Consider the following 15,840-nt stretch of genomic DNA (forward strand, 5'->3'; position numbering starts at 1 on the left):
GTCCAGACAGGGTTTCTCTGTAGCCCTGGCTGTTCTGGAACTCACTCTGTAGACCAGGTTGACCTCCATCTCACAGAGATCCGCCTGCCTCTGCCTCCCGAGTGTCGGGATTAAAGGTGTGTGCCACTATCACCCAGCACATCATTGATTTCAAACATACAAAAGTAAAACATGACAGTGAACCTTTAACGTGCTTAGTACTTAGCTTTAGCAGTTATCAGCACATGGCCTCTAGTTTCTTGTGTGCTGTCTGTGTTTTCCTCATTCTTTTATAGGAAATGTGGTTAAGTATTTTGTAATGTATCTCTAAATGATAAAAAGCTTTAAAAATATTAGAGTGCCACTGTTGTATTAAAATGTTATAACATCTTAATGTTATCAAATATGATTTAATTTGGCATGTTGACCTATTTTACTTTTGGAGAAAGTGGTGCACATATGACTGAAGTTTTGGCCTTTTGCCTTCCTTGCCGACTTCAGTGAGTAGAGAGCTTTGTCTCGTGGATAGACCTGTGTTAGCTCCGCCTTAGAGTCTCAGCTTCTTGTGCTGCCATTTCTCCATTTGCCATAAGTTGCCAACAGAGATACGGGAAGCTGGGGTGTGTCTGCCGATGGAGGTTGATTAGATTAGGTGGGCACATTGAGTCATCATCCTATGACTTAACTGCCTTTGAAGGGCTCCAAATGGTGACCACTTGCCTGCATTGCCTACATGGCAGCTATTAGATGGCAGTGTTGGAGGGGGGAGTCTCTATATGGCAAGGAGATTTGCCATATAGCAAGTTTAAGCACGTTTGTGGTAATCACTCTGATTAGACTTAATGATGCACAAAGCACTGTTGGCTTCCTGGATTGTTCAGCTGTTGATGCCTCTTTGTTCTGTCTGTGTTTTCCTTCCAGACTATTTCTTTTGTCTACATAGTGACTGCAGTGGTGGGAGTTGAGGCCTGGTATGAACCTTTCCTGTTTAATTTCTTATATAGAGACCTATTCACTGCAATGATTATTGGTAAGGAGCTCCATGTCGAAGCCTGTTTTAACCCTCACTTTGTTATCAAAAGCCAGTGTTTGACCATAGCAAGTGATAACACTCTTTCCTTGTTCTCCATCAAGCAGAGCCCTACAGCCCTACAGGATTTCTACCAGAATGTTAAAGAAACAAGGTTTTTGTTGTTGTTGTTGAGCACCAAGCTTTTCCTAATTGGACAGAAATGCCAAAGTAGATCAGCACATACGCTTTGTAAAGTTGTTACCCGGTTTAGTCTAGCGTTGGAGGACTACATTTAGTGGATACTTCATACCTGTTTCAAGTTGAAAATTGTTAATTTGAAAGAGTAGATGAAATATAGAGATTTATACTCTGCTGACAAAACTAACTCTCTCTTCCTCTTGGACACCTTGCCTCCTGTGTCACTGGAGCTTTTGGTTGTGGTTGCTCCCTAAGACGGTAACCTTCACAGTAAACAGAAGCCATCACACCCCCTCCTGCCTATACCACCCCCCTTTCACAGGTGCTCTTTTCCGCCCATCCCTTCAGCCCCATCCCCCCATTTCTGTTTCTTTGAGGCAGGATTTTATATAACCAAAGCGGCCCTTGAATTCTTCATCCTCTTGCCTCTACCTCCCAAGTGCTAGGATTAGAGATGTGTGTCACCATGTCTGGCTTAAATGTCCATGACAGCACATGGTTAGTGTTTAAAGATACCTCACATAGTACATGTTTCTATATTCTTTAAATTTTACATTTAAATAGTAAACCTCCATGGGACAAGCTGCTTGATTGAGAGATTCGCTAAATGGTATGAGAAGAAAAGTAACTTTTTCAAGGCTTAAAATAACTCAAACAGAACCACTTTATACAGATAAACATCTGCTGGTAAAATAGAGTGGTTCCTGAATGTGGCCCAGACTACAGGAAGGTCTGCGCCTATACAGCAGTCAGCAGTTTCTGAGCCTTATCTAGTTTCTAGCCTTTACCAGGGTTTACCAGCAGGAATAGGTAGGGTTGTGTTTAGATAGAGCAATAGATCCATGACCTGCATTTTATTCTTAGATCTTTAGTATTTTTTTTCTAGGACCCCTAAAAAAATAGCCTAGATTCTTTGCCTTTTACTGCTCTCAAAACCACTAGTGCTGCCTGCACACTACAGATACCTGCCTTGGCTAACTCAAAAGTTAATGTGAGCACATGCTAGGGATCACACAATGTTTAGTTGCCTCTGTTTTAAATAGTGATGAGAGGGTTTAGGTATTGTATGTCAGTTCCGATTTAGTCCATGCTCTTCACCTAAAAGTACTCATAGACATTGAGGATCTTTGTTTAGCCAGCCATTCATTCAGCAGCCAGGTAGGGGAACTAAAGTCAGTTTGTGATAAAAATACCACAGGAATTCAAAATATTGATTCCAAATGGAATCTGATAGTAAAGATGCCACTTTGTGTTGTGACACCATTTTTTGATATATACATTTAAATTTTATAGCCAGGCGGTGGTGGCACATGCCTTTAGTCCCAGCACTTGGGAGGCAGAGACAGGAGAATCTCTGAGTTCAAGACCAGCCTGGTCTACAAAGCTACACAGAGAAACCCTGTCTAGAAAAGCCAAAATAATAAAAATAATAATTATTATATTATTATTTTCTTTTTTATTTTAACTTACAAGCATTGGATTTTCTTTCGAAATTTATTCTTTATAGTTTTAGAAAACATAAGTACAAAGTAAAATCTATAAAGGGGTATACTCAAAGAAGTACAGTTTTTGTTTTTTTTTTTTTTTTTTTGTTTTGTTTTTTTTTTTTGTTTTTTTTTTTTTGTTTTTTTTGAGACAGGGTTTCTCTGTATTGCTTTGTTGCTTTGGAGCCTGTTCTGGGACTAGCTCTGTAGACCAGGCTGGCCTTGAACTCACAGAGTACCACCTGCCTCTGCCTCTTGAGTGCTGAGATTAAAGTTGTGTGCCACCAACTCCCAGCCTTTTTTTCTTTTTCCTTTTTTTGGGAGAAGTATAACTTTTATTCTGCCTATTCTCCCTTCCCCTCAGCCATTCTTAGTCATTCATTCATTATTTATTCACTGTGTGCGTGTGTAGGTCAGAGGGAGCTCTCCTTTACCATGGTAGGACTCTGGTTGCCAGGCTTGGCAACAAGTGTCTTTATCCACCAAACCATCTCTCCAGCCTTATTCTTAGCTTTAATTTACGGTTTAGAAGTGCATGCATCATTTTATCACCTTGTTTGTAGCGTGTGCCCCCCACTTGCTAATATACCCCTGACAGTGTATAGGCTTTTCCCCGCTCTTCCAGCTTGCTGATACTGTATTGTATAGATTGTACCAGAGTGCTTCAGCTAGCATTTGGATTGTCTTCAGGCTTTTACTGTTGCACATGTTATTGTAGTAAATATAGTCTTGTGCATGTGTCTTCTTCATATTTTTTGCCAGGCTAGTGTGAAGAAATACCTAGAAGTAGAATTGTTAGTGAAAGACAAATACATGCAGTTATGTTGAATACTTCCATATTCAGCCCCACAGCATTGCTCATTTTACATGCCCATGAGCTGTTGTGAAAATTCTTGTTTATTTGTAGTTAGTTTCACCATTATAGTATATTGCTGTATTTGTTAACCTATGGGTAAGAAATAATACATTGGTATAGTTTCAATTTGCATTTCTCATGAACTTAGCTAAGCTAATAACCATTTGTATTAGTCTTTCTGTGTGCTTTTAGACGCTAGCCCATTTTCCGCAATAGAATTGTTGAGCACTTCCTTTAGGCCCTTGTGTTTTGTGTACATTAATCTTTGGGGTTGGTTAATTACAGTTCTCCCACTTGTTGTCTTCTCTTTTTAACTTGGTGGAATTTTTTGTTGTGTTTGTTTTTAGTTTTATTTTATGCATATGGATGTTTTGTTTACATATATGTCTTTGTATCCTATGCATGGCTTGTGGCTATGGAGACCAGAAGAGGGCGTTGGCTCCTCTGAATTTAGGATTATAGATGATTGTGATCTACCATGTGGGTGCTGGATTCCCTGCAAGAGTAGGGAACAATTCTCTTAACTGTTGTATCTTTCAGCCCCATGTTGATGGCTTAGCTTTGTATTTTTAAAATTCTATGTGTATGAGTGTTTTGCTTGCATGTATGTCTGGGCACCACAGAGGCCAGAAGATTATATCGACTCTCCTGCAACTGGAGTTGCAAGTGGTTATTAGCCACCATGTAGGGGCTGGGGATTGAACCCGAGTTCTCTGAAAAAGTAGACAGTGTTCCTCACAGCTGAGCCATCTCTCTCCAATCCCTCATCTTGGTGTTTTTTAAGTTCCTATGTGATGTTTTTTTTTTTTTTTTTTTTTTTTTTTTTTGTTGTTGTTGTTGTTGTTTTTTGTTTTTTGTTTTTTTTTTTAAATGAGTTGTCTGTTTTTTTCTGTAGAGATTCCATTTTCTGTATTTTAAAGTCTGGCCTTAAATTACGGCAATATGAAAAGCAGGTTCCATCTCCATTGTAGACTTGAAGTTTTGAGGTTAAGAGATAAGTCTTCAACAGTTAAGTGTTCTTTATAAAATGTAGAATAAATTCTACTTAGAGAAGAAATAAAGGTAGTCTTTTCCTTTGGTAACTTACATAGAACACAGGCTGTCTACATGCTTCCTGTGCTTAGATTTCAAGAGTATAGTTCCTGGGGGCAGATGAATGTTAAGAACGGACAGGATAGGGCTGGAGAGCTGGCTTAGAGGTTAAGAGCACTGGCTGTTCTTCTGGAGGTCCTGAGTTCAATTCCCAGCACCCACATGATGGCTCACAACCATCTGTAATGAGATCTGGTGCCCTCTTCTGGCCTGCAGGTGTACATGCACACAGAACGCTGTATACATAATAAATAAATCTTTAAAAAAAAAAAAAGAACGGACTGGATAAGCTGTGCCATAGGGTCCCAGAATGGATGGACTGTCTCAGAAAGACTATACATTATTTTTAGGTTTAAGAGAAAATAAATATTGTATGAATAAGGTGGGAAGGAGAGAAACTGAAGATTCTAGAAAGATTAAAAATAAACAGGAAACAACAGACACCCCCCCCCCCCACACACACACACACTTTGTAGGAGTTACATTGATTTTCCAGTTTGCTGGGCTTGGGCTCTGTTTTGGTGTCTTTCATGTAATGATCCGTGTAGTTTTCAAGCTCTGCAGTTGGTATTACTATTTTCCTGCTTCAAAAATAAAGAAAATGAGGCACTGACTGAAAGATTGGGTTGCTCAGAGTTTGGTGGTTTGTGACCAATTGACAACAAAACGGAAATTGAAGTCCCTGCTGGTGACTTGAGACTGTACTGACTTCACAAACCAAACCGCCTCTCTTCACCTACAGCTGCTGTGTAGAAGAGTAGTTTTGCTGAGTAATAAACTTGAACCTGAAAACTATTGGCCCTAAAATATTGGACATTTTTCATGGATGCAATTACTGTAAAATAATCACCCTAAAAATTCATAATAATTTAAATATTCTTCTTTTAGGCTGTGCATTATGTGTGACTCTTCCAATGAGTTTATTAAACTTCTTTAGGTAAGTAATTTTTTTTTAAGTTGTGGGGAAAAGGCAACCTTTAACAGTTGTATTATTAGATTTTAAGGAACTGTTTATTGTTTGTTTATTTGTTTGTTTTTCGAGACAGGGTTTCTCTGTGTAGCCCTGGCTGTCCTGGAACTCACAGAGCTCTGTCTGCTTCTGTCTCCCAAGTGCTGGGAATAAAGATGTGCGTCACCAAGCCTGGCTGTTTGCTTTTTAACTGTTTGCTTTTTAATCTGGACATTTTGAAAAGGGTTAAAAATCTCTATGTCAGATCTAGAGTGAGAACTTGATGATTAAGGTCATTTCTGCTCATAGTGTAGTCAGCTCAGTCACACTGTAAATGGTCAGTTATTTTCTCAGGTTTTGGGCTCAGCAGTTTTCAAGTTTGTCATTTTTATGACTGAGTCATAAGGAATGGGTATTTTCTTGTTATATATTGATGTGTTCACATTCTTTTTAGGAAGGATTATAATGAGGTTTATAAGATAACACTCATGAATATGTGAGGCTTAGGATCAAACTCTGTGCTGTTGTTCTCACATAGGAGGTTGTGTAGACTTTCCTGCCTTTGGGGAGTAGTTTCTGAGGTAGCTTAGAGGTGGGCTTTCAGTCCGATAGCTTTGCTGGCTGCCTTGACTTGCCTTGTTTTGTCCAGATATATTTTATTCTTTCATGACTCAGTAATTTTGGTCTGCCTGTTTCCTCTGCTACGTTATTTCATCCTGTTCTTCCTACTTTGGAGCTCAGATCTGTCTTATAGTTTCTTCCTCATGTTATGACAAGCTCTATATAGCCTCTGTTGTAATGATGGCCATTTACAGAAGTGATACAGTTTTAGCCAAATATGGGGCACACTCATAATCCCAGTACTTTGGAAGCTGAGGCCAGCAAGCCTGGTTTTCATATTGAGTATCAGGTCTGCCAAACAGTACATGGTATGACCCTGTCTTTAAATGAAAGAAAGAAAGAAAAAGTAATAGCATTTAAAATTCACAAGCCGCACTGATCATTTGAGTCATTTCCTCCTCTTCCTCCTCTTACAGATGAGGCTTTGATTGGGCCACACATTGTCCAAGGTAGTGTGATCAATAAGCAAACTAAGACTAGAATTTGGAACCCTGTTTAGATGAGCCAGCATGCTGGGTTACTCCTAGTGTATATAGGAACACTAAAATGTGCTGGCCGTTTCTCTTCAGGGTCTTTTGTGTAAAGTGTATCTGCTATAAATCTTATCACTGTTTTTATGTGTATGGGTATTTTGCTTGCATGTATGTGTTTGTACCACATGCATTCCTCTTGCCCAGGGAGACCAGAGGGTTTGATTCCCTGGAGCTGGACTTGTAGATGAACCTCCATGTAGGTGCTGGGAACCAAACCTGGGTCCCTTGGAAAAGCGGTTGAGATTTTTAACCTCTAAGCCTAATGCTGCAGTGCTTTAATGCAGTTCCTTATGTGGTGACCTCCAATCATAAAGCTTTTGTAATTACAAAGCTACTTTGTAATTATAATTTTGCTACTGTTGGGAATTGTAATGCAAATATTTGATATGTGACCTCTGTGAAAGGGTTGCTTAACAGCCCTCCCCCACCAGGGGTTGTGACCCATAGTTTGAGAATCAATAATCTAGGCCCTCTCTCCAGCCCTGTCTTTGCATTTCTGACACAGCTGTTGACCATTGGTTTAAAATTAAGAAATGGGCTAGACATGATAGTATATTACTTTAACCCCAGCACCCTGGAGACAGGCAGGTGGATCTGTATAGTGAGTTCCAGGCCAGCCAGGGCTACATAGTGAGCCTGTCTAGAAATGAAGAAATGAAGGAGGGAGTGTTTGATCTGGAGTCAGAACCTCAGCTGTAACCCTGGCCTTGGTAGCAATTATAAATTTAGAGCATTTCAGCCTAACCTTAGCCTGCTTTAAAGCAGGGTTCACGATGTTGGTTCTCTGTGCCATAGGGTTGTAAAAATACAGTAAGAAAACATGAGAGGAGTCTGGAGATGGCGAGTGTTAGGTGTGTGTCCTGTATGTAATGATGTTCTGTATTGATTTTTCAGAAGTTATAAAAGCAACACCCTGAAGCACAATTCCGTTTATGAAGCTATGGTCCCCTTCTTCTCTCCGTGTTTGCTCTTCACTCTGTCTACAGTGTGGATCCTCCGGTCTCCTTCAGATATTTTAGAAATACACCCTAGAATATTCTACTTCATGGTTGGAACAGCTTTTGCCAATATCACAGTAAGACTTCTTATATTTTAAAAAATAATATAAGCCAGATGTGGTAGCTTATGCCTATAACTCCAGGACAGCATGGGCTGCATGAAACTTATGTCTCACAAAACCAAAATAACAAACAAAAAAGAATTGAAGCAGCTTTGAAAGGTGTTCATTGCTGGTCGGAGGTCTTGCTTCCTGTTCATTACCATGAAGAAGTTGAGTTGTGTCGAGGTTTAGGAGGTCGTTTGGTTATTCACATAATAAAGTTTTAAACTTGGGAGCTACTTTTACCTCAGCTGGTACTACACTGTGAGAAAACACCTTCTGTTTTTGTGTTATTTGTTTGTTTGGTCGGGCTTGTTTTTCGAGACAAGAATTTCTCTGTAGCTTTGGAGCCTGTCCTGGAAAACTAGCTCTGTGGACCAGGCTGGACTCGAACTCACAGAGACCCACCTGCCTCCGCCTCCTGAGTGCTGGGATCAAATGCGTGTGCCACCACTGCCCTGCTAGAAAACACCTTCAGTAACATCCATGTTAGTTCTTTTCTCATCTCTTGGCGGAGTACCTGACAGGCAATGAGAGGAAGGGTTTGTTCGGGCTTGTGCTTTAAGAAAGGGAGTGGTTCGTCATGGCGGGGAGTCATGGTGTCAGGTCACAGTGTTGGTCACACTGCAGCTGCAGAGAGGGGTCTGCACGGCTCATTCCTTTCTTTTTATTCAGTCCAGGGCTCCAGCACACCAACTGTGCTGCCCACACACAGAGTGGGTCTTCCTTCCTCATTTAAACCTCTCTGGAAACTAACTCTCCCCCAGACATGTCCAGAGGTGTGTTTCCAAGATGACTAAATCTAGTCGAGCTGAGAGCAGAGATTAACCAGCAACAGCACGACACCCTTTCCTCATTGTCTTAGCCTCTTCCGATCCGGTCCTAAGATTTGAGGGTGGGATCAGGAGCCGGTTGGGGCCCTGAGCGCCTGAGAACTATTGATAACAGATAGATTCTTGAAAGCTTTAAATGTGGCTGGTTTTGAAAGTGCTTTGCTAATTCATACCCCCTCTTTTCCTCCCTCTTCTTGCTTCTCCCAAGTGTCAGCTGATTGTTTGCCAAATGAGCAGCACGCGGTGCCCGCCTTTGAACTGGTTGCTGCTTCCTCTCTTCTTGGTTGTGGTAGCAGTGAACATAGGCGCAGCAGCCTCCCACCTGGAGAGTCTTCTCCTCTACGCGCTCACAGCATCCTTCACGCTGGCTCACATCCATTATGGAGTACAAGTGGTGAGTAATCCAGAGCAGGGCAGAATGGCTTCCGTCTGCTGCTTAGGAGTCTAGAAGGCACAGCGGGAAACCGCACAAGAGAGTTGCTTAGTGTGACAACTAGACATGTGGGGCAGATGCCTCAATTTCAGGTGACATGTAAGGGAGTCATTTCAGATACTTTTTTCTAATGATTGTAGCACCTACAAATGATTTTAAGTGAGCGATTATGGGTAATTAGTTCTTATTTTAAATCATATAAGTGATTTTCTTATTGAGAAAACACTATGCTTTTCATTATGTGAAACCAGATAATCCCATTAGTTTCTGTTTCTTGCCTCTTTAGTCCTAGGACATTTTTATTGCTTATGAATTTAATTTGGGGAAAACAAGTAACATTGGTTTATAGTATACCCCTGTCTATTCCTAATCTCATGAGAAATGGAGAAGGGCAGTCAGTATCTTAGGGTTTCGATTGCTGTGATAAACACTATAACCAAAGGAACTCAGGAAAGAAAGGGTTTATTTCAGCCTATAATTTCACATCACAGGCAGGAACCTGGAGCAGGAACTGAAGGAGAGGGCCTAGAGGAGCACTGCTTACTGGTTTGCCCTCGGTGGCTTGCTCAGTCTGCTGTCTTCAGCACCAATGACTGCCTATCTGTCCATGGGTGGCACCAGCCACTATAGGCTGCACCCTCCCACATCCATCATTAATCAAGAAAATGAACCACAGGCTTGCCCACCAGCCAATCTGATGGAGGCAGGTTCTCAGATGAGGTTCGTCTTCCTGGATAACTCTGTGTCAAGTTTAAAAAACAAAACAAAGCAACTGGTCGGCACAGGCAGATTAGTTTTAGAGTAGAGGAAGTCATTTGCATTACTTCAGTTTTTATCTCATGAGCCTTTACCTTTATCGTCAAATGATGAAAAAATGTAAAGGAAAATGGTTAGAATTTTTCCAGGTGTGGCAGAACACCGCTGTCATATCATCACTAAGGACAAAGAAGCAGGAAGGTAACTTGAGGCTGACTTGGGCTGCATGTCAAGATCCTGTCTCAAGAAACTACAAACATAAACAAATAAGCAAGTCATTTCAGGATGAATGGAAGGATACAGTGATGCCAGAACCATGTGGCCTTCTCTCCCTCCCACTCTAACTAGTTTTCTATTTATGTTTAAATATTTTAGTTGTTGTTACATAGTATTCCGCCACAGAGATCACCAGTAGTTAATCAGTCTAACTAGTTCTACTCAGTTTATTTTATTACCTAGTGATTTAATGTTTACACTGCTGATCAGAACAAATTGAAAGTCTTTTCTTTGACTTGTGTCACATTGAGATGATTGCTGTAGGGGTGGGCTGGTGTACTTGGTACCCACACTGCAGCACTAGCATCTGCTCCCTGCCTTTGTTTTGGAAGGGTCCCTGCTGAGAGTCGGTTTGATGACCAAAACATTTTTTCTTCTTGATTATTGTTGTGAGAACCCTCATGAACTGTGATGTCAGGGAATTGCTTATGTCTTTACTTGTAAAGTTTATCATATGCTTCTTGCCAATGATCTTGGGCATTGTCTTGCTCTTCATTGATCATAAGAGTGATATAGAATGCTATTGCCAGTGTCTTGAAGTTTCTAAACAAGTTGTCACTGTGTAGTGTGATCCTGGTTGGTCTGGAACAGACCGGCCTGGAACTCACATAACTCTGTCACCTGCCTCTACCTCCTGAGAGCTGGGAGTAAAGGTGAGCCTCCACACCAGGCTAGAAACTGTATACCCACCAGAACACATCCCTTCATGTGTGTAGATTTGTGATGTGTGGGCAGTGCCTGGGGAGGCCAGAGGAGGGAATCTATCTGGTCCTGTGGATCTGTGTGTCTGGAGTTTACCAGCAGTTAGGAGCTGCCCAGTGTGGGTCTGGGAACTGAACTGCAGTCCTTACCACTGTGCCATCTCTCCAACTCCAGTAGCTGAGGATTTAACCGAGTGTCTTACACATGCTGTGTAAGCACTTCATCAGGCACACTGCCGCCTTCACAATCGTTTTATATTATGAAAGTGTACAGATTCTTTGTTAAAATCTGGACAAGAGGGCCTACAAGCCTGACAATGTGAATTTGATCCATGGAACCCACATGAAGGGGAGAACTGACTCCACAGAGCTGTCATCTGACCTCCACTGCATGCTATGGCACACATGTGCCCCCCCCCCCCCCCACACACAAATAAATAAATCTAAAAAGAAAGTGGAGAGCAGGAAAGATGGCTCAGGGGTTAAGAGTACCAGATGACCTGGATTCGATTCCCAGAACCCACATGAAGACTCACAGCCACCTGTAATTCCAGTTCCTCAGGGGACCACATGCTTCTTCCGGACTTCTTGGGCACTGAACACACATGGTGAAAAGACACACATTCAAGCAACACCCATAGACAAAAATAATTAAACTTAAAAATAAGTTGTAATTTTAAGAAATCTGTAAAAAAAACACACTAACAGAAAGAACATCCTTCCTATTTGTCTTTGTGCTCTTTGGTTTTTCGAGACAGGGTTTCTCTGTAGCTTTGGAGCCTGTCCTGGAACTAGCTCTGTAGACCAGGCTGGCCTCAAACTCACAGAGATCCATCTGCCTGTCTCTACCTCCCGAGTGCTGGGATCAAAGGTATGCACCACCACAGCCTGGCTCTTTACTACTTCTAACTAGAAACCACACAAAATATTGATTTATTTATAAATGGAAGCTATCAAAGAATTATCTCCTGCAGGGAATACCCTAGCCAACATGACTTTCAGATTCACAGATCTGATGTTTTCTATTTTATCCAGGTTAGGAAGCATTCATTACCTAGCAGTGTTTTGAAGCTAAATACTAATGTATCGAGGTAATCATTTTCTTTACTAGCTGTTTGTTGTAGGTCAGATAATCTTGTAGTTTCTCAATAGGGTTAAGGATATATTTGTCTGTTCTAGAAGGCTCCAGGAGAGACTAGAATTTGGTTTAACAGAGCCTTTCTTGTTTCTGGCAGTTTACTCTCAGTATATTGCACTGTCTGCAGAGGGTGAATTCTGAGTCTGTTTGCAGAAGAATCAGGTGCGTGTTTGTCATTGTCTATCTTGTATTCTGGTTTTCTGTAGGTGAAGCAGCTGAGCAGCCATTTTCAGATTTATCCATTTTCATTGAGGAAACCAAACTCAGATTGACTAGGAATGGAAGAGAAGAATATCGGCCTGTAATCTTCAGGAAGTACTGTAAATAGATGCTTGTAAATATCTCATACATCACCATCGAACTAAACTGGTCTGCTTGACAGATGTGGGATCGATCGCAGTGTGGCATGTGGACAGCAGGAGTGAGCTTGTGGAACTTCAGACTTTCTAACTCCCAACTTTATTTTTTTATGAAACCGTGAGACATTTGGTTAAACACAGTGTACATTAAACCAGCTAAATGTTTCTAGCTTCATGAGTCCATAATGTTTTGACTCATAGAGTTAAAGATGCTTTACTTCTGTGTTTAAAGTCCCCAGATTGATTCAGGAACGCTAATAACATTCAAATAGCCACAGCATGTCCTAATATTTGGTATGTTATAAAACGTCTTCAGCTATGGAAATAGTTGACAGCCCAAATCTAATGTAGAGAAGCATCAAAAAAAGTCTCTGGCCAGAAATACCAGTGTGCACTTGCCAAACCCTGGTTGCTTTCTTGTGAATTGCGAGAGATTGTCTGGTGTCCTGGCTCTTGCTGTGGCTAAATGCTGATAAATGGTTTAATTTTCTGTTAGAGAGAAGTGTTCTGTTGTTACTTGGTGTAGAATGGGTTGTAATTACAGCTTGCCATTGTGGCACAGTTCATGGTTTAATAGTGGCGTTTCTTCCCGTCAGGAGTGGGTGCTGTGAGCTGTGTTTGGCAGCCTCATTCTTATTTGTGAGGATGCAGATGAAGTCCCTTGTGAGAGGAAGTTTAAGCTGGAGTTAGGAACCTCAGAACGTCATGATGATCACGGTTAGCACCCTGCGCTGCCTGTCCACCTGTCTTTGCTCGATTGCTTTCTCTCTCCTTCTTGGGGTGAGGTGCCATAGTTTTTAATTTCACAAGGGATGAGGCAGAGAGACAGTCTCTCTCCCCTGACTCTCCCACCTCCCCATTTAAAGAAAACTTTTGATATGTATGCCTTACTGAGTATGTACTCCCTTAATATGTCTCAGTAGGTTTTAAGGTTTACTGACAGCACAAAAACTCCCTTTTGCTGTATTGTGATTATCTCAAATCTCCCCTTTTTTTACGAATGTGGATGTTTTCTTTCTTTGAACTTTGCCTTTAGTTTGGTGGTGGTGAAATTTAATTGCTGATTTTATTTTTCATTGAATGAGGTTTGTGCTTAAATGAAGAGTGTGTCTTAAACCCCTTTTATAACTTTTGGGCAGGTTGCACTTGGATAAGATAGGCACCACTGTGTTGATATGTAATTAAATTTGTAACTGTTATTTACCTATGAATATGACCATCCTTAAATATTGTAGCTCATTCCTTTGTTGGGTTTCTGTCTGCTGCTTTGTAAAAAGTAACCAACTGATACTCCACCTGAATGTTTTTAAATTCTAATCATTGTCATCCAGGCTGTTGAAAATGAGTCCGGGAGCTAACCCACAGCCCTGTGCTCAGTTTTAATTGTTGTAAGGCTATGTATGTTTGGGGACTTTCTCTGACACTAAAATTGAAAGCAAAAATCAATGAGAAATTGATGTAGAAAGTGGATAGTGATTCTGTATTCGTTAACAAATCATGGAGGTCAGAAAACAAGCTGTTTGCACAAGGATGATTGTCCTGTGTACTCCAGCTCTGTAGAGTAAGAGTCAGGAGAGAACTTGGTTATAAGGCTTTTTGGCTAATCATTTTTACTGTTTTCTTGACCTTGTACACAAGAACATTCATTTGTATAAAAGAAAATAACATAACTATGTATAAGAATGAATTTGGATCACAGGCTTTCTTCACCTTGTACAGTATACTGAAGCATCATGTCCTGTAATCTGGGGGATCTTTCCCTGCCAAATGTGTATTTGTTCTCTTTTTGTTGCATCAAGTGGATTTGAAAAATGTTTTGTGCCTTTTGTTCTGTGTTTAACATGTCTATGTGATGGTAAAGAACTCTATTATAGTTTGTTGATACTGTAGAGTGGAAAAGGAGACTGCTAATTGAGAAGCAAACCCAGGCAGCCAGTGTTTCAGGATCCTGTGGACTCACGAGTCCCTCCTAGGTTGCTCGTGTCCTGTGTCTTGATGGTGCATCTTAAAAGACCCATTCGTCGTATCAGCACAGCAATACAGGAGCTCTGTGCATCTCTGTCATGCCCCTTCCTCTATACCTCCCCAGTGTAAATGGTACTGAAAACTTATGTACTCTATTTGGGTGAGTTTACCCCATATCTTTTCCCTGGTGACACAGAGCTGCCTTTTGGGGAGTAGCATCATGCTGTGTCTGTACTTGTGGAATAGAGTGCCTAAGCCAGGTTAGGGGCTTGCATTGTTATACTGCTGGACTCATGTTAGAAGGCTATGGTATGAAAAAGCCCTTTCAGGCTTGTCAGAAAATAATCTCCCTGTGTCTGAGAGGATGTGAGACAGAAAAACATAACAATACTTAGATAGCTGCCGCCGCCTCTGTTCTCTCAATGATATTGATTATCGTATTTCTGCACACTGTTTGAAATTGCCACAATCACTGTCTAAAAAAATAGTAATAGTTCATAGGTTTCAGAGGAGTAGAGTGACTTCAAAGTAAAAATATAACCATTCTTCCTTGGCATTTCAATATCATGACTAGCATACTATTAATTTCAATTTTGAAAAGAAAACATCGAACATGGTTTAGGATATTACAGTACCACTGCTAATACTGCCATTTGTTCTCTCCGGAGGCACTGAGGAGGGAGGTATATATCTGGGTTAGCACATGCTAAGTATTTGCCCAGAGTGTTGCTTGTGACTTGGAGCGAATGTTAAGGGAATATGTTGTAGTCAGAAGGTATATGGACGGCACCTTGCTTCCTGAAGCAGACTTCAATTCCATGTCCTATGAAGAATAAAAAGATATTTTTTTAATTTATTTTAATTTTTTGCTTGTTTTCTTTTTCTAGACAAGGTTTCTCTGTGTAACAGTCCTGGCGAACTCCCTTTGTAGACCAGGCTGGCCTCAAACCCACAAAGATCCGCCTGCCTCTGCCTCCCGAGTGCTGGAACTAAAAGTGTGCGCTACCACCGCCCAGTGAACTTTCTCCTTTTATATTATAGCCTGAAACCTACTTATAGCCACCTCATAATACAGAAACAGCTCACTGACTGCTAAAGGATTGGGAACAACCCCAGAGAGAAGGCAAAACCTGTGGATCACAACATTTGAGTTTGGGTCTCCCAATAAGCCAGAAACAGAGAAATTGTATTAGTTGTGATGATGCCTGTGTTCAGAGTGTCCTTATGTTGACTCACTCCTGGGCTTCACTGTCGGAAGGAAATCTGTGGCGTCAGATCAGAATTTTCTTTGCCCTGTGAAATGTCGTTTTAAGGCAGCTATCTCGAACATCCTGTGGGTGAGTAATCTTATTATAGTTAGCTGTCCCTACTCCAGCCTGTCAGGAGGAGTGTTGACTGGTGTGCTGTATTGAAGCACTTGGATGTACATTTAAGTGACATTCCTAACAGTAAAATGGTATTAAATTAATTACCATGAAACTTGAATGTGTGAGGCTCTGGGAATTTTTTAAAGCTAGTATAGATTTCTGCTTTTCTTTGATTATGTAACCCATGTG

At 41.0% G+C, this 15,840-nt stretch overlaps 1 protein-coding gene across 1 annotated transcript in view; it reads left to right on the plus strand.

Annotated features, from left to right (window-relative positions):
- Positions 1 to 15,140, plus strand: part of Selenoi (selenoprotein I) — a 34,665-nt gene extending 19,525 nt beyond the window's left edge. The window contains exons 6-10 of the mRNA XM_051181746.1: positions 901 to 1,009; positions 5,510 to 5,558; positions 7,619 to 7,799; positions 8,865 to 9,050; positions 12,167 to 15,140. Of these exons, the coding sequence (XP_051037703.1) occupies positions 901 to 1,009; positions 5,510 to 5,558; positions 7,619 to 7,799; positions 8,865 to 9,050; positions 12,167 to 12,265 (624 nt within the window). The 3' untranslated portion in view covers positions 12,266 to 15,140. The remainder of the gene's footprint in view (positions 1 to 900; positions 1,010 to 5,509; positions 5,559 to 7,618; positions 7,800 to 8,864; positions 9,051 to 12,166) is intronic.
- Positions 15,141 to 15,840: the final 700 nt, after the last annotated feature.

Source organism: Phodopus roborovskii, unplaced genomic scaffold (assembly GCF_943737965.1).
Source record: "Phodopus roborovskii unplaced genomic scaffold, PHOROB, whole genome shotgun sequence".
NCBI classification, from domain to species: Eukaryota; Metazoa; Chordata; class Mammalia; order Rodentia; family Cricetidae; genus Phodopus; species Phodopus roborovskii.